The 25465-nt window shown below is 41.1% G+C and overlaps 1 protein-coding gene across 6 annotated transcripts in view; it reads right to left on the bottom strand.

Annotated features, from left to right (window-relative positions):
- PLPP4 (phospholipid phosphatase 4) overlaps positions 1-25465 on the bottom strand; it is a 144698-nt gene that overhangs the window by 5754 nt on the left and 113479 nt on the right. For 4 of the 6 annotated variants that reach the window (XM_054522961.2, XM_002821210.5, XM_054522962.2 and 1 more), the window contains one exon: positions 9084-9254. In XM_054522961.2, coding sequence (XP_054378936.1) covers positions 9084-9254 — 171 coding nt within the window. Of the gene's footprint in view, positions 1-1773; positions 3520-9083; positions 9255-25465 lie in introns of those variants that run through there. The other 2 variants (XM_063727783.1, XM_054522964.2) reach the window with 2 other exon arrangements.

Here is a 25465-nt window from a genome sequence, read left to right as displayed (position 1 = left end):
GTTGACCAGTCATCTGGTGTAGGCTGGAGCAGAATGTTTTCCATGTCCCTTTGTGGCTCTGTGGAGCCCTCAACATGGACTAGGGGCCCTGCTCTCTCTCTGGCCTGCCATCTATGCACTCTGTGGCCTCACACCTACCACCAGTGGGATTTCCTGTTTCTGAATCTATCTCCCCGACTACATGTCATTACCTAGGACTCTGGGATGTTTCATTCCTATTTATTTCCCAAAGCTCAGCTGACTTTTATTCAGTAAATGGGGAACTGACATGAGCTGAACAACATCTACAAGAGGCACTAAAGAATCAGAAAATGTGGCATATATACACCATGGAATACTATGCAGCCATAAAAAATGATGAGTTCATGTCCTTTGTAGGGACATGGATGAAATTGGAAATCATCATTCTCAGTAAACTATCGCAAGGACAAAAAACCAAACACCGCATGTTCTCACTCACAGATGGGAATTGAACAATGAGAACACATGGACATAGGAATGGGAAAATCACACTCTGGGGACTGTTGTAGGGTGGGGGGAGGGGGGAGGGATAGCATTAGGAGATATACCTAATGCTAAATGACGAGTTAATGGGTGCAGCACACCAGCATGGCACATGTATACATATGTAACTAACCTGCACATTGTGCACATGTACCCTAAAACTTAAAGTATAATAATAATAATTAAAAAAAAAAGTTGGAAAGAAAAAAAAAAATCAACATCACCAGCCACAAAGGGCCACACATTTTATGGTTCTATTTATATGCAATGTGCAGAATAGGCAAACCCATAGAGATAAAAAGTAGATCAGTGGTTGCCAGGGCCTGAGGCACAGAGGACTGAGAAGTGATTGCTGAGCGATAAGGGTTTCTTTGGGGTGATAAAAATGTTCTAGAATTAGATAGTGGTAATGGTTGCACAACTCTGGATATATAAAAATGTTTCTATACTTTAAAAGGGAGAATTTAATAGTTGAGAATTATAAAGAAAGCTGTTCTTTAAAAAGAGAGGAGAGAATTGACACCAGATGAGCCAGATAAGCTCCAATCGTAGTGGAAAGAGTGACTTTCAATCAGGCAGCCTGGATTTGAATCTTTACCTATAACATTGGCAAAACCCTGCCCCCTTGTCACGAGGTCAAAGGACAGGAAGGACCTTATGAGTTCTGCCATACTGAGGTGCCAGGCTGCCCTCATCTGTTGTGGCACAAACAAGCAGAAAGGCTTCTGAAGATGTGCTGTCAGGTCCTCCAGAAGATCATCCCTTCTGTCACCATGGCAGCCTCCAATATCACTAAGCTGGCTTGACTTGGGACCTTGTATGCCTTGGGCTCCATGACCCAAGGTACTAGGGCAAAAGTCAACTCTGGCAAACTCAACAGCTACATGTGATTTTTTTGTTGTTGTTCTTTTTATTCTTTCCAGTGATTCTACTACTCATGAAGCTTCATGTTTCTGTGACTTTGAGTTTCTATAAAAGAGCTTATCTAGCAGGAAGGATGCACAATAGACCTGGTACAGTATAAGCTGAGAGGACAGCAGCTGTGTCCATCTTACTCAGTTCTGAGCCCAGTGGAGAACACGCCTGGTACACAGACACAATGATAAGAAGAAAGGAGAGAAGGAAGGAAGGAAGGGAGGAAGGGAGGAAGGGAGGGAATATTTACAGTGTAACCTTTTGTTTATTTTTAAAAGGAAAGAACTTGTAGAGAATAAGTTAATAGTAAAACCAGCCCAAAGAAAAAATGATACTAGTAAGAAAGGAACATGATTTAGGCAAAATCATTTATTTATTCAGCACATATGTATTGAAGACTGTTATAAATTTAATTGTGTCCTTTTGAAAGATATGCTGAAGTCCTAGTCCCTAGGACCTCAGAATGTGACCTTATTTGGAAATAGGGTTTTACAGGAGTAATCAAGTTAAAATATAAGATAATCAGCATGGGCCCTAATGCAATATGACTGGTGTCCTTATAAAGAGGGGAAATTTGGACACAGAGACAGACACCCGAAGAGGGAAGCTGATGTGAGGACACACAGAGAAAACACCATGAGAAGAGAGAGGCAGAGATTGGAATTATACTGCCATCAGCAAAGGCACATCTGGGGCTACTAGAAGCTGGAAGAGGCAGAGAAGGATCCTCCCCTTACTGATTTCAGAGAGAGGGTGGCTTTGCCAACACTTTGATTTCAGACTTCCAGCCTCCAGAACGGTGAGACAATATCTTTCTGTTGTTCTAAGCCACCCAGTTTTTGGTACTTTGCTATGGCAGCCTTAGGACCCTGATACAAGTACCTACTATGTGCCATGCCAACAACAGAGACCTAAATCCCTGCTCACATGGATATTATATTCTAGTGCAGAGGCCAGCAAACTAAGTGAACACGTTCCTTTACATATTGTCTATAGCCACTTCTGTGCACTACAGCCAAACTGAATAGTTGCAACAAAGATCTCATGGCCACATACAGCCTAAGATATTGATATCTGACCCTTTACAAAGTTTGCCAACCCCTCTTCTAGTGGTTAGAGACAGATAATAATCAATACATAATAAATGACTTCATTTGTCAGAAGGTGGTAAATGCGCAAGGGGAGAGGGACACGGCACATGGGGAATGGGCTGCAATTCAAGTGGAGTGGGCATCACAAGACTGAGAAGGTGACACTTGAGCCCAGTTTAGGAGGGAGAGGAGAACAAGCCATGTCCACATCTGAAGAAGAGCATTCCAGGCACAAGGGGGAGCCTGTGGAAAGGCTCTGAGGTGGGATGGGATGGGCCTGTTCAAGGAGCAGCAAGAAGCTCAAGCGATGCAATCATGTGAACGAGGAGGACAAGTAGCTTGAACATAGCATCAAAGAGGTACGGAGGGAGCAGATCTTATGGACCATGGCAGGACACAGGCTGTGATGCTGAGTGAAATGAGAATCACTGGAGGATTTTTGCAAGAGTGACATGTGCTAACGCAGGCTCTAAAGGCACATTCCAAATGCAGTTAAGGGCCAAAGAAGGAAGGAGGGAGCCAGGCTGAGAGGCTTCTGCAACGATTCAGGCAACAAGTGATGATCACTAGACCAGAGTGGGAAGGAAAAGTTGGAGTCTATAAATATGCTGAGCAGGAGGAACCACAGAACACCAAAGAAAGCTGAGAAGAGACAGGTTCCCTTGAGTAAAACAAAGGAAGGATGCCAGTGAGACTTGGGAGCAATCATCGTCCATCTTCCCTGGGAATTACGTCATGGGGAAACACCAGGGCTATCCTGGAGGCAGGAAGAGGGCAGAAGTCCTGACTGAGAATGCCTCTCTTGAGGCATAGCAAGCAGGCTATGCAGTGGACTTTGACCGGAGGGAGGAGTGAGCCAGGGGCTGAGGCTTCTTACGCTCTCCTAGGCACCAACACAGAGGCGGGTGGACTTAGAAGGGCAGTCAAGGCTCAGAGGTTCCCAGACAGAGGCGGGGGTTGGCAGCCGATGGTAAATGTGACTGTGGGCCCTGCCACATAGAGCAGCCGACTGTGGAGGGAAAATGAGGTGAGATCAATTCACTTGGGCTGAGGATATTAGAGGGAGAATCTCAGTGTTTTTGTTCTACCCAGGGCTGGCAGGTTTTTGGCAGGAACAATCATATTGTTCCAAGGGATCCTTTTCAAGTCACTTCATTTAGAAAAATCTACAGATTGCTTCTGACAGCACAAGGGAGGCCTGGTTAACAGTGTGTGTCCCTCAGCCGTTTGTGTGTGTGTGTGTGTGTGTGTGTATAAGAGACAGAGGCAGACAGAGAGATGGAGACAGAGACAGAGGGGAGGGAAGGGGAAGGTGTTACTCAGCGTAAGGCTTGCGTGACATAGCTGGATTTCCACCCCTCCCTAACTCTGTTTATCTTTAAGAAATGAGACCTCTGTGGTAAAAAGTTCCCTTTGTAACTGGACTACCTGAAACTGGTTAAAACCAAGATAGCTGACAGAACAACTTCAAGAAGACCTCAGGCTTCATTATAATCTAATTTCCATGCTAAATGACACTCTCACTAGCACCATGACAGTTGACAATTGCCATGACAATAATTGGAAGAAGCCTAAAAGGAAGGCAGCACTCTGGTTCCCAGGAGTTCACCATCCATTTCCAGAAAAAGAGCCGATTATTCCTCCCCTAGATTTTACTACCTGACCTCTTCATTAGAGAAACCCTATATTTTAATCCCTTCACCACTCACTAGCTGAGAAGTTCATCTGAGAGCTGTGTTCCCACTTCTCCATTCTTTCTTTCTTTTTTTTTTTTTGAGAGAGAGTCTCACTCTGTCACCCAGGCTGGAGTGCAGTGGCATGATCTCGGCTCGCTGCAAGCTCTGCCTCCCAGGTTCACGCCATTCTCCTGCCTCAGCCTCCCGAGTAGCTGGGACTACAGGTGCCCATTACCAAGTCTGGCTAATTTTTTTGTATTTTTTTTTTTTTAGTAGAGACGGGGTTTCACCATGTTAGCCAGGATGGTCTCGATCTCCTGACCTCGTTATCTGCCCGCCTCAGCCTCCCAAAGTGCTGGGATTACAGGCGTGAGCCACCGCACCTGGCCCTCACTTCTCCATTCTTTGGCCATGGAATAAAGCTTACTCTGCCTGATGCTCACTTTTGATTTCATGTAATGGCTCTGTCACACTGAACAGGGAAGGATCTCATCCTTTGGGGCTACTGGGTTTATCAGTAACAAAAGGAAGGAGAACTCAAGAGAGTCCTGTGAGTTGTAGAATGCCATCAGGCTTTGAAGCAAGGGTTTCTCCAAAGGGATAGCTTCTGCCTGGGCTTCTTGAGGCCAGAAGTATTTTGTGGCACATGAAATAGTCCAGCACAATATCCAACCACCAAAACACCTACATTTGCAGGGTCAGTAATCTCCTGAAGCTTGGTAACTACATTTAGTTCATTTCAAATCACAGACCCTTCACAGCCCAGTCTGGGAAAGCAGGCGAAGGCAATAATGGCCATCTTGAAAACTTCAGCCCAGTTAGACAACTGCGTCTGTGACTGACCGAGACGCTTTCCAACCTTAGTCTGGGTGGGAACAAATGACTGTTTCATTCTTTGAGACCTATTTCCCTAGATTACATCCAGAGGGGGATGTTCTTTCTTATAATGAAACACCACACAGGCATCCAGGGCTGCTTAAAATGACCTATGATTGGAGAAACAAGTGTTTAAAATGTTACCTCCAAATCTAAAGTCACATGGGGAGAGCCTGGTTTCAGGTACAGGGACTTGAGGGGACAGGGGAGCTCATTATTAAGCCCAGTGATGCAGCAAACACCACATTCCTGCCACTAGTAGTTGTAACCCTCCATTGACAAGAAATCGTAATCACATAAGAGTGTGAATAGAGGCAGGAGCCGGTTTAATGACACGCTCTGCTCTTTGTCTGCATTTATTTTCTCTAGTATGGGGATTCCACAAGTTTGAACGCTGTTAAACACATTGTTAATCACAACGACGAGCCTGTTTGAGAGGGCACTGGGCTTTGTAGTTAGCATCATCTGTGAAACTCTCCAGCTTCCAGTTGACCTGCAAGCCAGAATGTCACAAGGACACAGGGCACATCAGCCACACAGAGATTTAGTATTGATCCAGCTGGTTTTGTGTCTGGGGAAGTTCTGCTAAATGTCTCGTGTCTCCTTCCCTATGCCATGGCCTGTGCCTCTGTATTTTCCTCACTTAATAAAACAATAGATTTGTATATTTGGAGTGGGCTGGGGAGGCAGAAAAGACCAGGGAGTGTCAATAGCAGAAAATAACCATGATAATGGAGAGAGAGAGTCATTGGAGATTATAGACTATTTATTGGATATGAATGTGTAATCGAGTAATTGGATGTATTTCCACATTAGGCACAGTTGCTTAAATCAAAATTGAAATGGAGTCATAAAATCTCACAACATGAATACTGTTAACTAAAGTCTATAATGAGGGGGACTTGAGTTTTGCTGATGCTAATGGGGCTCCATGTGAATTCTCACCATGATGGATGGCCCCCGCCCACAGTCACTGGGCAGCTCAGTTCACCAAAGGAAAACAAGTTATTTATCTTAATTAGGCATCCTGCCTCAAACATCCACCTACACTGCAGTTGAAGACCTCACTCTGCATCTCTCCTCCCAGCGGGAAACCTTTGAGGTCTCCTTGATTTCTCCCTTAATAATTGAGTGTTGAATGAACAAAACTTCCCACTCCCAGAACATTGCTGCTTCTTAACATGTAACAGGGAAAAGAAATATGGAGCTGGGGTATGATGTAGAACAGGGGCTCTCAACCTGGGCAGTATTGACATTTGGGGCTGGATAACTCCTTGTTAGTGGGCGAGGGGTCTTGTGATTGTAGGACATTTAGCAGCATCCCTAGTCTCTAACCCTCCACCCATTGGATGGCAGTAGCACCTACCCCTCAAAGTTGTGACAACCAAGAAGATGTCTACCGACATTGCTAAATGTCCCCTGAGAGACTGAAAACAACTGGTGTGGACAGTGGCAGATAGCCTCATGAAGGGGAACTCAGGTAAAATGAGCCTGACTCAGAGCCTTTTAGAGCATCCAAGGGGAGTTGTGTCCCTCTCCTGGCTGACTCCAAGGGTATAAGTTGAACAGATAATGGCAGAGCTGAACTGGTCCTTGGGCTATATCTATAACCCTTACCAAGAGATGCACATTCAGTTTGGGCTGCAGAAGTCTACCATGACGCAGTTTTTGATTGATTCCCAAATATGGTTCTAACCATCACTGAACATAAATTCTCTTGCTTTGCTTTCCCAACAGCCCACACAGGATGAATATTCTCCCTTGACCGCTCATAGTTCCTTTCTGTGCCTGTTGGATAGTATGGTTTCAAAGTCCCAGTTGCCAACAGGCCTTGGGTACACCAGCTGCAGCATAAATTCACCATTCCCTAAAGACAAGAGCTGTGATTCCACATTCCTTTACTCTGGCCATGTTACACTACCACAGCTAGGAAATGAGGAACAAAACACGGTAGGGCCAGAGAGTGCTGAAGACAGGCCAGCCTCACATCCTAGGTTGTCAGTACTATGCAAAGGCTCTTACTGACTCCAAGATAAAGGAAAAATTGATCAATTCTGAAACCCCCAATCATTTCCCAAATCCAAAGTGGTTGAATAAAAGTGAAAACCTGGCATTCATAGCTTACAAATAAATCATGTTCCAAAAAGAAGTCTGCCTCCAAGTCAGTTGTTTGGGAAACAAAACGCATCCTTCCTTAGAAAAAATGTACTAAGCAACAATGATACCACTTTGCATGTGTGTAGTAAATTTCCATTTACAAAGAACATTTGGTCCCATTATTTCATTCAATCTATGAAAAACTCTGTGAAATATTAGGGATTGTTCCCGTGCTCAAAGAAGAAACTGGCTCACAAGGGATGAATGAGAAGCAGTCCATAAAAGGCCATTTGGCCCGTAATATTCTTCATGGGGAAATGCCCCAACCCACATAGGTGGGAAACAATTCTGTGGGAACATATTCCCAGTTCTAATGGGGGGCTGTGCCTTTGTTTCTGTTGGCCCAGTGACTCTGTCCATCCTTCCGTCTCATGATGTGGCTTCTTCTCATCCAGAATTTCATCCAAGTCGTTGATAAAAACAGAACAAGGGCCGGTTCAGACCTGTGACCCTCTTCTGACCTCCCCCATCAGGAGGGCCTCAGACTTGATGCTTGCTGCATCCACCTGTCCAAACCATGTCAGCATCTCTGTCCCTATACCCTTCATCCTCCAGCCCAAAGCTCCTGCTGGGGTCACAGGACACCCGGAGCATGAGCTCCAGGAGGATACAGGGTAGCGATGAGACCAGGAAGGAACAGGAGAAGCTGTGTAGTGCTGGAAGGAGCACAAGGTCTCCAGAGAAGATAAGGAAGGAGGGGCTCTCAGCTAGGAGTTCCCCTCAACCCTGTCCCCATCCATTGCCTCATTACCACTGCAACAAACCCCCAGAAAAGGTAGGAAGAGGGCAGTCCTGCAAGGCAGCTGGCTGCAAAGACAGAGAGAGGAAGGAGGTGAACAATGCGCAGCAACAGTGGGAAAACAAGAAAGGGAGAGGAGGTTTGGGTCACAGACCTATCATGGAAGCCCATTCACCCAAAGAAGCTGGATTCAGGCACACTTTCTTTGCTTTGTTTGGTTAAAATGGACACATATGGTGGAGCTCTTTACCAGTGTTTCTTAGACTTCATCAGCAATGACACGCTTGCTTATGATCCAGGAAGATTCTAGGCCACTGCTCCAGATGCACCCCTAGAGAGTCCAATTTCTAGCTTAGGGCAGCCTGATCAAGGTGATCCAAGGATTGCCCTTGGGAAACCCTGCCCTAGACCCCACGCTTCCCAGAGGCCACGTCTCCTGTGGACATCACCTCCGTCTCAGCTCTCTGTGTGCTCTGGCAGGTGGTGGTTGTCTTTCAGACAGACTGTGAGCTGCAGTTTGTCTGCAGAAGGACATGGCATGGTTTAGTTATATTTCAGGAACAAGACCCTCCCTTGTTTTGTGTTATTTTGGTTTTCAACAAATATCCCAGGACTGATATATGTATATATATAGGCAAACCTCACCCCAGGCTTGCAGCTGCTGCTTGGAGCATTACTGGAATGAATCCCTGGCTGGATATACCTTTCGGAAGAGCATCCATGGTGACAAATACGTCCTTGTAGGCTGGATTTGATAAGCAAAGGAAGCCAAAAACCACTTGGCACCAACTCTGAGGACTGAGGCAAATGATCCAGCAGGAAAATCACATTTGGGTCTCAGGCCAAGGGTGACTCTAAACCAAAGGGCCTGATATTCTGGCAGGACTCAAGCAGTCTCCTGGAGCATGAAGGAGGAAGAAGAGCTCCAATTCTGTCCACAGGAAGGCCAGATCTCACTTGAACCAGCATATTTGCTTCAAAATTGTATCCACTCTGTCATTTCAGCCTCCTCTGGTTTTGGACAATGGGCACTTAGCTCCCCACAATTGGTGCATTTCTACACCCATCCCTGGAGGAGAGGGGCAACCACAATGAGGACTAGTCAGGCCCTGGGCAGGGACTCACCTTGCCAGTGATGCTTGTAGTCGCACATGCGGGACAGGGCAATCATCATGGCGCAGTACAAGGGCAGGATGGCAGCACAGAGCCGCCAGCTCTTTCCCCGCCCACTCTCGGTGAAGCAGTGCAGCTTGCCCGCCAAGTAGAACGTCGTGAAGCCAAGGCCCGAAAAGGCAACTGCCAAACAGAAACAGCAGGTGTTACTCTAGCAGGTGGTGAGTGGCAGGGACTTAGGGCGTGCTGGGCATTCCGTCTGCCATCTTGCACACCCCCAAGGCCAAGGCCATGTTGGCACCAGGCACTATCTAGGCAATCTGTGCTCCTGCTAGAACCACACTGCTATGAAACTTTCAACCATAAGAATAATCTTCCACGGTTACATGTGATCAAAACCTAATTTATTTCATTCATTCATTCAACAGTTATTTCAGGAGTCTCTACTCTGTGCTAGACAGGCACTGCACTAGATGTGGGGAATAAAAAGATGCATCAGATACTATCTCTGGAGTCAGCTCATGGTCTAGTTGAAGGACATACCATGCTAAGAGATAATTTTAATATAATGTGATACATTCTATAAGAAACAAGTACATACAGAGCAAAGGACTGTGAGAACTGCTTAGATCTGAAGGGTATGGGAAAGTAAAGGGGCTAGGATCAGCCCCAGGTTTTTGGCTTGGGAGACCGAGTGTACAATGGTGATATTCAGTAAGATGGGACCAGCAAATGCTACAGAAGAGTGAATTTGATGGAGAAGTCAGTGATGACAAATACCTTATTTTCTGTCCGAAATAAGGGTTATTGTTTTTTCTGAATTGCAAAGACAACTCATGGCTGTGCTAAATCCATTGTCGAAAGTGTGGAGGTCTGAGTGTAGCATATATAAGCCCTAAGCTTTACATCCAAGCAGGTATAAAACATAGTTGGGAGCTCAGTGAGATTTAAGGTGGGAAGGGCTTAGAACAATAGTCCTCAACCCTGGCTATACAGAGTCACCTCTAATACCTGGGAAGCTTTAAAAAATACCGATAGGCGGGTTCCATTGCCAGCCATTCTGTTTGTAGTGATCTGGAGGGAGCTGAGAGAAAGAGAGAGAGAGAGAGTGTGTGTGAGAGTGTGTGTGTGTGTGTGTGTGTGTGTGTGTACTCCCCAGATGATTCTAATGGTTGCCACAACTAAGCTTAGAGGCTTTTACTGAAGGCAGGTGTTACAGCTCCCCAGCCCTCTGGACATCAGTCTAATCCAAACTTTCTTCTTGATTAGAAAGTACTTCTGAGGGGGCAGAGCTTCTAGGTAACCAGCCTACACAGTGACTTGGCAAAACGAGTATTATAAATACTCTCAATGCCAATACACCAGCAACTTTAAGAGACTGCCCAAAGCCCTGAGCCACAGTCTGGGCATCATGCAGGCATTTGTGACAAATGCAGATCCTCAGGTCCAACCCATACTTACTGAGTTAGAATCTGCATTTCACAACATCCACCAGCGATCTGTGCACACACTGCACTTAGAGAAGCCTTGGCCTAAAATACATTCATTGTCTTTATAAGAGACCTTGGAAAATCCATCTCAAGAAAATAATATAAAATATAAGGGAAATCTAGAAGATTTTCTGCTCAAAGTTATTGATAAATATTGAAAAACTGAAAATGATCAGTACAGAAGAATAGATAAGCAAGCTGTGACATTTCCATGTAATGGACTATGATGCAACCATGAAAACCACATGATTATGTAACAATATAGACAATATTTAGGATGCATGCTAAGTGAAACAAGTAGGACCCTAAATTCTAAGTTCAAGATAATCATTACTGTAGTACCAAACAGCGAACAACCTGCAGCTTTTCCAAATTATCTCTGATAAGAATGTGACTTCTTAAAAGCAATCTCGGTTACAAACACAAGATTATACCAAAGTAGAACTTTTTTCAGCAACCAAATTAAACAAAGTTACAGTGGTTTAAAAAAAATTTTAATGGAATATTAAATCAGGTTTATCCTAGGTATAAAGATGCCGCAAAAGAAAGTAAATCTAAATGTGAGTGGTGTGTGCATTGAAACACTTCTGCATAATGATTAGCATCCTCCCCCTCCTCACAGTGTGTAAAATGCTTGTTTTCTTTGAGAAGAGAGTAGCAAGTCCTATGGCTAGAGTCAGAAAACATGTCTTGGACAGCCTTCCTGGTTTTTTGTTGTTGTTTTTTCTCCTCCCAGTGGAACTTGAACCTGAGCCTTGATGATTTAGAGTCTTAGGATTTCAGAGTTAGGTCTGATGATTAACATCAGAGCCGTGCCAATATATATTAAGTATTCTGCTTAAAGTAAAAATATGTGAGAAGAAACTGCATGGCCCAGCCCTGCTCTAGATACTGTGGTGGGAGGTTATTAAGTGGTTTATATGATGTTCCAAAGTGGCCCTATTTGGCCACCATCCTAGCCAAGCACAACAACTTCTTAAATTCTATCCTCATCCACTTTGCTCTGTTCCTTCTATTCATTTACATTCTTCCTTGAGGTATTCCAGTGGGAGAGGAGGCTGGAGAGTTGGCTCCCATTGGTATTGACCCCATCTGAGCTCTTTCAGGAGGAGTAATGAACTTTATTCAAATCAGGTGGCTTAGCAAGTTTATCCACCTAATTACACTAAATGCGGGAAAACACAAAAAAACAACTGCCCTGGGGCTTTGTATGGTTTTGGATGAAAGTCTCCAAGATCTGAATCAGAGGAGAGGCAGCCTTGGGTGTTGCCAGACTGGCATCTCTTAGGGAAACAAACAAACAAATCAATGAACATAGGGAAGCTGTTGAGCAGGAATTTTTATGTGTCCCCATAAAAAATGACTTGGAGACTTTAAGACATATGAGTCATCAGCTCAAGCAACCAATACTGCCTACAGCACCTCTGGGCACATCCAGGGCATGGAGAAGGGAATGGGCCGTGGAAACCCTCCACTGTCGGGCAAATGGTTTGAGGTGAGATCCTCAGCCTCCGCCTGATTTCTCTGTCTCAGGAACTGGAATTTGGCCAGCATTGGCACCCCAGGCTCTAACTCATTCTTTGGAGGGTAGGTAAAATGTATTCTCTCCCACACGGTGGGAGCCAGGACCACCACTGTGACACCTCCAAAATGTTGAAGCCTCTGCCTCTTTGAAGAAGAGGAGGAATTCCAAGCCATCTTTATAGGCTATGTGCAAGAACCTAGATCCTATGGGCACGCAGCAGCAGCCAGTCTTCCTGGACACATGCTACTGGGTCTTTGAATATTTTTTTTAAACTTCACTGTGTGCCCTTACTTTCCTAAGTTACACTATGAGGCTCCAATTTCATGCTAAACTTTATGCTTGTCACTTTCTTACTGATATTTATACTGTTATTGAACTAACATGATATCCTTTGACAAAGGACTTTTGAAGCATTCCCTCTGGCCCAAGGGCATGTCTGAGCTATGGGAAGCCTTGGTTCTCTGCACTCTTGTTTTTCCAGTAACTACTTGAGGAAGAATGAGACTCTACCAACCCATACTGAATTAGTATGATTTCATATTTTTCTGCCACCTCTTCCTGGCAGCTAAGGGGTTGGGGATCAAGATGCAATCTCTCCCATGAGCCATCTCCCACCTAACTCTGAAATCCTAGGACTCTAAATCATCAAGGCTCAGGTTCAAGTTCAACTGGGAGGAGAAAAAACAACAACAAAAAACCAGGAAGGCTGTCCAAGACATGTTTTCTGATTCTAGTCATAGGACATCCTACTCTCTTCTCAAAGAAAACAAGCATTTTACACACTGTGAGGAGGGGGAGGGTGCTATATAACATTTTTTTCTAGCAGGGGGAGGGTGCTATATAACATTTTTTTCTAGCATGGAACAAGTTAAATGACCTGCATTCCAAGGGAGTGTCTGTCCCCCACCCTACCCCCATCCTCCCTTTAAGCATAATCCTAGCTTTCTGCTTGATTAAGAACTAAAACTGAGACAACAGCATTCAAAGACTTAGGGCATTAAACATTTTTAAACATGGGGATTATAAGACAGGACAAATGTACTCATATGCTGCTAACATTACCAACAACAGAAATATGAGTAGTAAACTCCCGAGCCAGTGGGATGAGAGGATATTTAGAGTCTACTTGTCCTGGACAAACTTGTTCATTTGCTCTCCAGAGTTGGAGACACACAGACCACACACACACACCTTTACTACTGATGGGAACGAAGTAGGCATAGTGACCTGTGGGAAGAGCATATGCCCCTTGCTTTCAAAGCCTTGTAGTAGGTTTTCTTTATTTGTAGCAGCTGATTGTTAATATTTATGTGTTGATCTGTCTGTGAATAGGAAAGACGGTCTAAACTAGGAAGAAGATGAAAGATAATGGCTTTTCATCCTGTTTCTAACACTTGTGATGCTCACTGGCTGTTATGAATGAGGGTAGATAGGCAAAGCATTACAATAAAAGGAGCAGACATAGGCAGTAACACCAGGTCCATCCCATGAACAGGGCTAACTGCCTGCCTGGTGACACTGAAAAGGAAACACTGATTCTTCTCTCCAGCAACCCAGATGAGTTCAAAACTCTCCCTTTGCAAAGAAAGGTCTAGTCATTGCGCTAGCTTAGGTGCAATGTTGTAGTTTTCCCTTCATCCCCAGTTGACTCTTAAACCAAGGGGAAAATCTTTGGACCCTACTGATTGCAAGAAACACAAAACTGGCACCAAAAAAGAAAAATCTTTAAAAAACAAATGAGATAAGAATCAGGAAGACAGATCCTGCTTTTTATGTTTTTTTTTTTTACTTTTGCTAATTATAATACATTTCTCCACATAAGCTGATAATTTCTGGCACTGAGGACACAATTGTGCTCTGATGAGTCAATCTACACAAACTTTCCATTTTGGGATGTTCAGAGAGTTGGTATCATCTTCTCTGAGGGAGAAAGGCAATGTTGGGTAGTTTAAGAAACCTTAGTGTGGAAGGGTGTTTTGCAGAGGATGTAAGTGCATCTCCACAAGACCATTTGAAACAAAGGATGTGGGAAACAAGCCTGCCTGGTCAGTGCCTGCCCACCCTCATCAGCAAGAGGAAAGTATGTCAAGCAGAGCAGGCAGAGGAGCGTTCCATCAGAAGAACAGCCAGGTGATCAGAGGTTGAGTACCTCCCATGGGCCAGGCACTGTGCTGGAAGCTTTTCATTACGTTGCCTCATTTCATCCCCAGAACAACACAATGATGTAGTCATTAGGCCATTCTACGAATGAGAAATGGAGGCTCAGAAAGTACAAATCATTTACATAGGTGCGGTGCAGCTCTTTAGAAACTATGAGTTCTCTTTAAATAGAGCAAAACCACAGATGTTCTTAGGGTTATTGCAGTTACAACAATGCTAACTACCTATTTGTTTTCGTAACCCCAATTAGGGACATGCCCATCAGGGTCACTGTTGAGGCTCTAGGACCAAACACACTGCCTGACAATAGGAGGCACCCAATATGTAATGCCCAAATGAATATATAAATGGTAGAGACCATGTATTCATTTTACAAATATACCTGGACCCTATTAAGTATTCTGGCAAGAGGCCAAGGTCCTTGGGGACAGAAAGACATGAAAGGTCATGTCCTTTATCCCCTGTTTCTAGGCAGGGTGATACCTGAGCTACTCGAGCCATGTGAGATTTTCATCTCATGATGGAAAGGGTTATAGAGTCTTATTTGAAAATGAGCAATGGGGAAAAGGAAAAGGAACTCCAAAACTCCTAATTAGTCTGAAAGCAAATGTCAGAGGCAGGAAATGCAAACAGAAAAAGCAGACTATAAACACCTTTTCTTACCTCATGTTGCATTTTCAAAGAGGATTTTGTTCTGAGAAAAAGAATCAACTCAGGCTCAATGCACAAGAAGTGCAGAGGAAGAACAGTGGTGGGAAGAAAAACGATAGCGGGAGGAAGGTGGCCGTCCTTTTGTCAACTGGCTGGAGGCACTGATCCTGGGAATGGGCAGTTACAAGGAGGGAAAGTAGCAGCAGAGGAGGATTAAGATTTGTTTTTTTTTTTTTTTTTTTTGAGATGGAGTCTCACTCTTTACCCCAGGCTGCAATGCAGTGGTGTGATCTCAGTTCACTACAACCTCTGCCTCCCGGATTCAAGCGATTCTCCTGCCTCAGCCTCCCGAGTAGCTGGGATTGCGGGTGCCCATCACCATGCCCAGCTAGTTTTTGTAGTTTTGGTAGAGTTGGGGTTTCACCATGTTGGCTAGGCTGGTCTTGAACTCCTGACCTCAAGTGATCCGCCCACCTTGGCCTCCCAAAGTGCTAGGATTACAGTCGTGAGCCACCGCACCTGGTTGGGGATTAAGGATTTTTGAATGACAGAAGCTGCTTTGGCTCCACTGTCCACCCCACACTCCTTGATGAAAAATCATAAATGTTACTCCTTGCACTGGAGAAAACTACTGACAGTCACAAGGATGGGAAGTGGGTTTGCATATCTGAGCATCCTAATCTACAGAAGGTCTAAATCCCCAGGATAACTTTTCCTTTGATTATATGCCACAATGATCTGAAACATTAATATAAAAATAAGCCTCCAAAAGAAAGAAATTGCCTTTTTCCATAATGACATTAGAGGAGCTGATAAGAGCATGAGCAGGATTGAAATAAAGATGATATTTTAATGAAAAATGATTTTTAGTTTACCTTCAAAGGACTTAACAGAGCATAAATTTGATGATGATATTTGAATAGTAATGCACATTTAAGAAACCACCAACAAGGAGTAGTCATTGATTTGCCAGTGTGCTCATCTGATCATCCTCTAATTGGGGTGCATGGACTTTAGGAGAAGCCCTTAGGTTGTAATGATTGTTACTGCCTTGCTCTCCTCTAAAAGAGTAGCCTCAACTCCTCCTGCCTTTTACGAGATGTTATACAACCTGTCTCAGGGTTTGCTAGAGAAAAAGAACCCTTCTAACCTGCTGCTGGCAGCCTTGCATGAGGGTCTCAGCCAGCACAGGAAGGGAATATAAATGGCCTTTGCATTAAGAAGATCTGCCACCTCTGAAATGTTTGGCTCAAATGCTGGCCAATAGGGACAGTCTGTGATGGGTGCTGGCCACATGGCCCAATCAGATATTAAATATTGTATGAGTGGAAAAAGGGAAGCAGATTGACTTCAAGCTACTGTCCCGAGCTAAGCCAGGTCCTTATTTTTGTAACTCAAGAAGATTGTAGCACAACCGTATGAGAAGTCCCAAGTGATTGTATCAATGATGAGGTGGCTTTCCAAGATTTCCTCATGTCCTAGTTTTTCTTGCAATAAATTCCCTATCATGAAAGACCATTCTATGCTCATCTCACACACCACAAAGGAAGCTGACCATAAATAGAACTAGTAGCCTCATTATTTGAAATAAGCAAAGTCTATCTTTCCATTACTTACGCCATCTGAATTTAGAAAGATATATTTTATGTTTATATGAGAACTGTGAATTTTTTAAAGTCAGGAAGGCCATTTTAAATCTGGGAAAGCAAATAAGTTGCATTTTTCATCTCTTGTAACTTTTGCAGACACTGCTAACTGGATCAATGAACTCTTTAACAAAAAAACAAACAAACAAACAGCAACAACAACAAGAAAACCCAGCTTTGGGCTCCAGATCTCCCTCAAGATAGTGTCCAAGCAGTGACTTGCCCCAGACAACAAATTGAGATCCACTTGCTGACTTCTTTGAAATAATTTAATCCAAGATGGCATTGAAACAAAAATAGAACTCTTCTAGGTATTAAGACTTGGGTTCCAAATCAGTGTGGTGTCCCCCTCAACAATCTCATCTATTCACTCAACAGGCATAACAACATCTGCTTCAGCCAACTCTCCAAAGACTTGATATGTGTGAAAGGACTTTGTAAACAGAAATTCAACATACAAATAAAAGGTGTTATTATTAGTAAAGCTGAGGAAACAAATATCTGGAAATATTGAATACAGAATCTGGTCTTACACCCAGACATATCTACTTCTTAGCCAAAGTTTAGTTCCCCTTTTCAAATACAAGAATACCTAATAATTCCCAAACCTAGGACTTCTATTTCTAGCAGTGTAGCAGACTATATATTTTGTTTGAAATAATTAAATGTTAGACAAAATATTAAAACAATCTTTTAAACATGCCACTATGTTGACACAGAGAAAAATTAATAAAAACAAGGTTCCCAAAAATGAAGGGAGAGAAAAAACCTAGGGTGCAAGGACACAGGAAAACCAGAGATCCACACTTGGCCCCGAGTGTGTCTGTGGGGAACTGCAGACCTTGAGCTTCCACTTTGATGTCTCCCTGGGGCATAAGGATGAAGAAACACAATCTCAGGACTGCCTGTGGTGAAAAACATCACAGAAGATCCCTGAGTAAATTTTGCACCCCAAAGACTAAACAATCTGCTTAAGTAGGAAAAGGCCAGGTGCCGTGGCTCACGCCTGTAATCTCAGCACTTTGGGAGGCTGGGGCAGGTGGATCACCTGAGGTCAGGAGTTCGAGACCAGCCTGGCCAACATGGTGAAACCCCATCTCTACCAAAAATACAAAAATTAGCCGGGCGTGGTGGCAAGCATCTGTAATCCTGGCTACTCAGGAGGCTGAGGTGGGATAGTTGCTTGAACCCGGGAGGTGGAGGTGGAGGTTACAGTGGGCTGAGACTGCGCCATCGCACTCCAGCCTGGGTGACAGGGTGAGACTCCATCTGAAAAAAAAATAAAAAAGAATAAGTAGGAAAAGAAGTCTGCCCTTCAGAAGGAAACAGCAAGGACACCTGCCTGTCTCCATCTTTGTGCTATGTGGAGAGATTTTAGAACTACAAGCCAACTCTCATAGGTTTTTGCTATCCAATTCATGCTTCTCATATGGTCTCCAAAAAACCCTAAGTGGGGATTTAATTTTGAGTGGTCCTGGGGTAGTTAGTGCTGTCAGGCAATTGGCAAAATATCTCTCTAGAGGAATTCAACTTCAACCCGGACATCAAAGTATTTCCCAAAAATAAACTTCTAGGAAAAATTAAAAGCCCAGAGTAAGAAAACTGAAACACAAAGATTTAGGACATCATAAATGAGAACCTATAAGAAAAACTGGCTAATAACAAGTTTAGATAGTATAGTTACAAGGCATGAATATAAAATAACTATTTGCAATATGCTCGAAGAAATTTGAGAGAAGCTTAAAACTAAGGACAGAGAACAAGCATTATAAAAGAATAATAAAATAGATTTTTAAAAAGACCAAATAGAATTTCTATAAATGAAAAATATAGTAATTAAACTTTAAAACTCAATAGATGGATTAAATAGCATGTAAAACAAACCTAAGTAGAGAATTAGCAAATTGAAAGATAGATTCAAATTTTATCCAGAATTTAGTTAAAAATTTAAAAAGACATAGGAAAAATAATGAAGGAAAGATTAAATGACATGGATGATATGGTGAGAAGGTCTTAACAAATATCTAAGTGAAATTCTAAATTAGAGGAGGAAGTAATAGACAAAATGGAGATGAAGAAATATTCAAATAGATAATGGCAGAGGATATCTCAGGATATTGAAAGACACAAACTTGAGATTTATAAAGCCCAGTGAATCCCAAACAAGATACATAAAAGGAACTCCACACCCAGACACAGTATTAATAAAACTTTACAACACAAAAAAGAAGCAAGTTGTTAAAGACATGCAGAAAGGAAGAAAAGAATACCTACAAAGGAGCAGCAGTTTAAGACTCACAGATTACTTCAAAAGATCCAAAAAATCAAAGCTAGAAACCAGTGAAATAATATCATCAAAGTTCAGAAAGAAAGAGTAACTGTCAAACTAGAATTCCATATTGAATAAGACCATCTTCCAAGAATGAAGTCAAAGACAATTTAGGAAATTCAAAAACACAGAGCATATAGCACGTGCGTGCACGCACGCACACACACACACACACACACACACACACACCACACAAATAAATCAAAGGAAATGTAAGGGATATGTTTTAGGCAGAAAGTGGTTAAGGCTGTACATGAGAGAATGCTAAGCGAAGATACTGGCATATCTGTGGGTTAAAGTATGCAGAGGTTGGTGGTTTGTTGGGAGGAAGGAGAAAGAATCAAGCTAGAATTAAAATACCAGATAACACTATCAAATAGGTTAGAACATATTATCGATCAGAGTTAAAGCATTTAATGTTCTTACATTGCTCAGAAGGAAGAAAAGGTATTAACTTGAGATTTCGTTAACTATGTGTGTTAAACTAGAGGTTTGATAGAACTTTCAAACTAAAAGAGGAAAATAATGAATTCAGACATAAAAACAGTATAAGAAAGGACAAAGAAGTATATAAAGAATATACGAATAAGGCTTTAAATATGTGAGTAATTACAAGAAATAGAATCGAAATTTGCTCATTTAAAAATTTTTTAAATACATACATAAAATATAGGGCACACACAAAAAAGAATGAAAAATGAGACAAATATTAATGAATACAATTCTGTACCAATATTAATGTTTGATGGTCTTTATGGTAAGAAGCAATATTAGAGATAAAGATGATCATGACTTACACAGGTAGTAGAAGGTATAATAGGAAGTATTACAATTCTAAACTGTTTACACATCACTCCAAATATATGAATCAAAAATTGATGAAATTACAAATACCCTAGAACTACAACATTTGCCATAATAGTGGAAAATTTTAATTCACATCTTTGCTATTGACAAATTAAGAATAAACAGAAAACAGAAATATTAGATAGGACATAACAGACATATAACAACTTTGTGTCCAACAATTTTAAAATTCACATTCTTTTAAGGTCATATAGAATATTTATAAAAACTGACCTTATGCTAATTCTCAAAGCTAATCAAAGATCTAAGGACTGGTTATCTGTATAGATCTCTATCTGACCATAATGCAATTGAATTATAAACTATTTTGAAGCTATAACAAGAAAAATATCTTATGTTTGGGATTTGTTTTTAAAGCTCTACTAAACAACTATGGGTCACAGAAGAAAACAATGAAAATTAGAAATATCCAGAATTAAAATTAATGAAAATAATATGTATTAAAACTTATAGAATATAACTAATGCAACATTTAAAGGAAAATTTATAGCTAAATTGTTTTTGTTAGAAAAACAAGATTAGCATTATTGAGCTGCATTTAAATTAACAATAAGTTTAAAAAGAACAGCAGAATACATTCAAAATTGAAAGAGAAAAATAAAAAAGAAAATAATGAAAAGCAAAATAAACATACAGTAAAGAGGCTCAAAGCAAAAATATCAGTTCTTTGAAAAGACCAGTGAAATAAATTGAAATGACTAAATTCTAAAAACAAATAAAAATTACTAAAATATCTCAAGACAAAAATGTTTTAAAATTCAAGAGTTTCATAACTCTAGGTAAACTGATTCTATATTTTGAAATCTAGGACCACATTTTCATGGGCATATTTTCCAGACATCCGTCCAAAAAATAAATCAACTCACACAGACTCTTTACAAAGAATTTAAAATGAGGGGATATTTATTTTATGAAGCTTGTTAACTATGATATTCAAGTCCTATATATTTTCCAATTTATGTTTGATCTATCATTCACTGAAATGTATCTTTACATCTTTTTTGTTTGTTTGTTTGTTTGGTTTTGTTTCTGAGATGGGGTTTCGCTCTTGTTGCCCAGGCTGGAGTGCAGTGGCGCGATCTCAGCACACCGTGACCTCCGCCTCCTGGCTTCAAGTGATTCTCCTGACTCAGCCTCTCAAGTAGCTGGGATTATAGGCACCTGCCAACATGCCTGGCTAATTTTTGTATTTTTAGTAGAAGTGGGGTTTCTCCAGTTGGCCAGGCTGGTCTAAAACTCCTGACCTCAGGTGATCAACCCACCTTGGCTTCCCAAAGTGTTAGGATTACAGGCCTGAGTCACCATGCCCAGCCTGAAATGTATATTTATATCTTAAACAATTTTCATGGATTTTGTAGGTCTCATATTTCTATTTTGTACATCTGTCTTATTTTGGTAACAGTGATTCCAAAGCCATACAAGTATGGTACAAGAAATGAGAATTACCAACCAATATTACTCAAAACATATTTACAAAAGTCTTAAACAGAATATTATCAACCAAATCTAACATTGAGTAAAAGGGGAATACATCTTAGCCAAGGTAGGTTAATTCCAGGAATTAAAGCAGGTTTAAAATTTTTTAAATTGATTACTATAAATGACCACATTAACACATCAAAGGGAAAGTATCACTTTTTTTGATGTACAAAATTCAAAGTTCATTCTTAGCAAACTAGAAATGGAAGGAAGCTGATAAAGAATATCTAGCAAAAAACTCCTACTTATTGGTCAGACGTTTAAAGCATTCCCTTAAGATCAGTAACAAGACACAAATGTTTTCTATCCCCACTTCTAGAACATTGCACAAGAAGTCCTAGCTAGAGAAGACAAGAGTACTCAATAAAAGGGTTAGGGACTAGAAACGAAAAAAATGAAAGTGTACTTATTTGCAGGTGGTATGATTTTCTATGTAGAAAACTCAAAATAATTTATGGAAAAGTAATTAGAATTACTAGGAGAGTTTTTCAAAATTTCTGCATTAATAAAATTAATATACCAAAGTCACCAGCATTTCTGGACACCAGAAAATAATTAGCTAGGAAATGTAATTTAAAAAATAAAATTTATAATAGCAATAAGAATATAAAATACCTAAGAATTAGTCTAATAAATGATGTGCAAATCCTTTAAAGAGAGAAGGATAAAACCACTAAAAGACATTAAGACCTAAATAAACAGACAAATATACCATATGCTTAGAAAGGAAGATATCATTTCTCCCCAAATTGAACCCTAGATTTACTAAAATCCCAATCAGAATCTCAGTAAGGGTTTTCATGGAACTTGACAAGCTGGGTCTCAAGGCTGAGAATAGCTAAGACACTTCTGAAGAAAAGCAATGGGAGAGATGTGGTAGACAAGTCTCTGCTTCTGGTTATGCAAGGATTACACTCCCTTGCACCCTTGAAATCAAGTGTGTTCATGGGAGTAGCTCTGCCAATGAAATGTAAATATAACTGACATGTGTCACTTCTGGGAGAAAGCATTACAAGTTGATAAGTGATTCTCTGTGCTCTCTTCTCTCGTGTGGAAGAACATATTGAGATAGTAACACAGCCTCTGTTTGCCTGGGACCCTGAGTGACCACAACTGTATGCGTAGCATGAGCAAGAAACAAGCCCTTTGAGTTTTAAGCCACTGAGATTTGTACCCAAGGACAGCCCAACCTATCCTAACCTATCCATGGAGATTTGTCTTATTTAAACCTTATCAAGACATATTATAAAGGTATAATGATTAGGACACTGCAGCATTGGTATAGGAATAAGCAAACAGACCCATGAATCAGAATTTTAAAAGCCAAGAAAAAGACCCATGCTTACATGAACATGAAATATGGCAGGGGTCATGATATGTTGTAGGTCAGTGAATATCAATAAACAGTGCTGGTATCCACATGGAAAAAAAATTGGACTGCTACTATACCCAGAAATCAATTCTGGATTATAAAATTAAAGGAGAAAGCAAAACTATAGGACCGTTAGAAGATAATACAGTCTTGGGATTGAAAGACATGTGTTTAAAAAGATATAAAAAATACTAATCACAAAGCAAAGGACTGATAAAACTGACTTTAACGTTGAGAACTTGGTTCACCCAAATACATAACAAGTCCTAGATTGGATACTTGTTTGACCAAAGCGCTAAAGGACTGCTGGTCAACTGGGAAAATTTGAAGATGGTTTACCTATTTGGTGAGAGGAAATCTACTCAAATGAAAACCTGGAGGTTGGTGACTGAAAATTTGTTTTGATTACATATACAGTTGACCCTTGAATAATGTGGGGGATAGGGGCACCAACACCCCATGCAGTTGAAAATCTGAGTATAACTTTCGACTCCCCCCAAAATTTTACTACTAGCCTACTGTTGACCAGAAGGCTTGCTGATAACATAAATGGTCAATTAACCCATGTTTTATACAGGTTGCTGCAAAAGTAATACCACTATTTTGTTTGTTTTTGTTTTTTTGAGACAGAGTCTCACTCTGCCACCCAGGTTGGAGTGCAGTGGTGCGATCTCGGCTCACTGCAACCTCTGCCTCATGGGTTCAAACGATTCTCCTGCCTCAGCCTCCTGAGTAGCTGGGATTACAGGTGCACACCACGACACCCAGCTAATTTTTGTATTTTTAGTAGAGATGGGGTTTCACTATGTTGGCCAGGCTGGTTTCAAACTCCTGACTTCAGGTGATGTGCCTGCCTCGGCCTCCCAAAGTGCTGGGATTACAGGCGTGAGCCACTGTGCCCAGTCTGCCGTTACTTTTAATGTCAAAAACCACAACTTATTTTGCACTAACCTAATATTTCAGAAAATGTATAAGGTTTTCACATCTGCTGGTGCAGCTGCAGTGACAGCTTCACAAATGATTTTTTTCTTTCTTTCATTTCTTTTTTTTTTTTTTTTTTTTTTTTTTACAATTGTCCTTAGGCTCGATTCATTCATCTTGAAATGGTGGGCAACCACAGTTACAGACCTGAATCTATAGTACATACACAGTACAATTCAACTTTTCCTTGTAATGTCATGACTTTTCTCCGCTTCTTGGGAGCACTTCCAGCATCACTAGTGACACTTCATAAGTCCCATGGTGTTATTAAGGTTTACAACATTGCACCAAACACAATGGGAAATATGCGAGAACTGTGAGAAATCATTTTCACTGTGGCCCGTCGCCAATTTCGTGGAGACATGAACTGCCCACGTGAAGGTGATCAGCACCACGCGGTGTTTTAGGTAGATATTCAAAACACTTGAGCTCACCACAATAGCAATGGGAGGTGGCTATAAAATTACCACAGAAGTGCAGCGCGTTCTACAGTTAATCTTATGCAGTTGTGATTTAATACTGCAGCTTCGAGTTTATTGACTGCGAATGATGCCACGTACCACCTATGTTTGTATGTGTAAGGTCTGATAAATTTTAACTTTTCATAATAGATTTGTTTATATTTTATGATAGTAAATGATATATGTAGATGTAGTATCTACATATATTTTATGCATTCATGACATAGCTTTTTAAATTTTTCTTTTTTAGATTTCTAGGCTTTGTGATTCCTCTATGAGTTTTTTCAAATTTTCACAAATCCCCCAAAATTTTCAATATATTCATTGAAAAAAAAATCCACATATAAGTGCACCCTCACAGTTCAAACCTGTGTTGTTCAAGGGTCAACTGTGCATATATACACATACATGTATGAAATTCAGAATATGAAATCCTGCATAAGATGCTAATTCTGGTGACTTCAGGGCAGTAGGAATGTAAAGTTCTTTTTAAAAAAGTTTGCTTCTCTGTATATTTTAACTTTCTACAATGTGTATGTACTCTTTCTTTAATAAGGATTATAAAATAAATGAATTAATAAATCCACAAAAGAAAAATAAATAATCAAACATCTCCCTTTTTTGTGGAAGGCAAAAAAAAAAATGAAAATGAAAAGACAAGCAAGGAAAGGGAGATATTTGCCACAAGTATGACCAACAAAGAACTAATATCCATAATATTTTTAAAGCCCTAATAATTAATGAGAAAAAAGTGACAACCTAATTGAAAAAAATGGGCAAAAGGCATGAACAGGTATGTTATATAAGAGAATAGCTAAGATCCATTAAACTAATGAATGATCTAGCTCAGTAGTCATCAGGAAAATACATATCACAACTACCAGGAGCTACCAATACATCTTTCAGACAAGCAAAAACTAAATTCTGACCATGTTAAGTGCCGACAAGACTGTGGGGCAATGGGAATTTTCATAACTTGCTGGTGAGAGTGTAAAAACAGTTTGTCATTAGTTATTAAAGCTGAAGATAAACAAATGACCCAAAAATTTTACTGCAAGGAATTTATCCGAGAGTTATATTTGGAAGAAGTACAAAAAGAATTCATGCTGACACTTTATAATAGGTCCATACTAGAGATGACTCAAATGTCCATGAGCATTAGAATGATTTTTTTAAAATTGAGGTATAGTCATGGCTTAGAATGGCAGATAAAAATGAAAGTGAATAAACTCAGCCTGGGTGTGGTGGCTCACACCTATAATCCCAGCACTTTGGGAGGCCAAGGTGGGCGGATCGCTTTAAGGTGAGGAGTTAGAGACCAGCCTGGCCAACATGGTGCAACCTCGTCTTTACTAAAAATACAAACATTAGCCAGGCGTGGTGGTGGGCACCTGTAATCCCAGCTACTCAGGAGGCTCAGGCAGGAGAATAGC

The sequence above is a fragment of the Pongo abelii genome, chromosome 8 (genome assembly GCF_028885655.2).
Source record: "Pongo abelii isolate AG06213 chromosome 8, NHGRI_mPonAbe1-v2.0_pri, whole genome shotgun sequence".
In the NCBI taxonomy this organism is placed as follows: Eukaryota; Metazoa; Chordata; class Mammalia; order Primates; family Hominidae; genus Pongo; species Pongo abelii.
The sequence above is the reverse complement of the archived record's forward strand: the minus strand, read 5'-3'. Positions and strand labels throughout refer to the sequence as shown.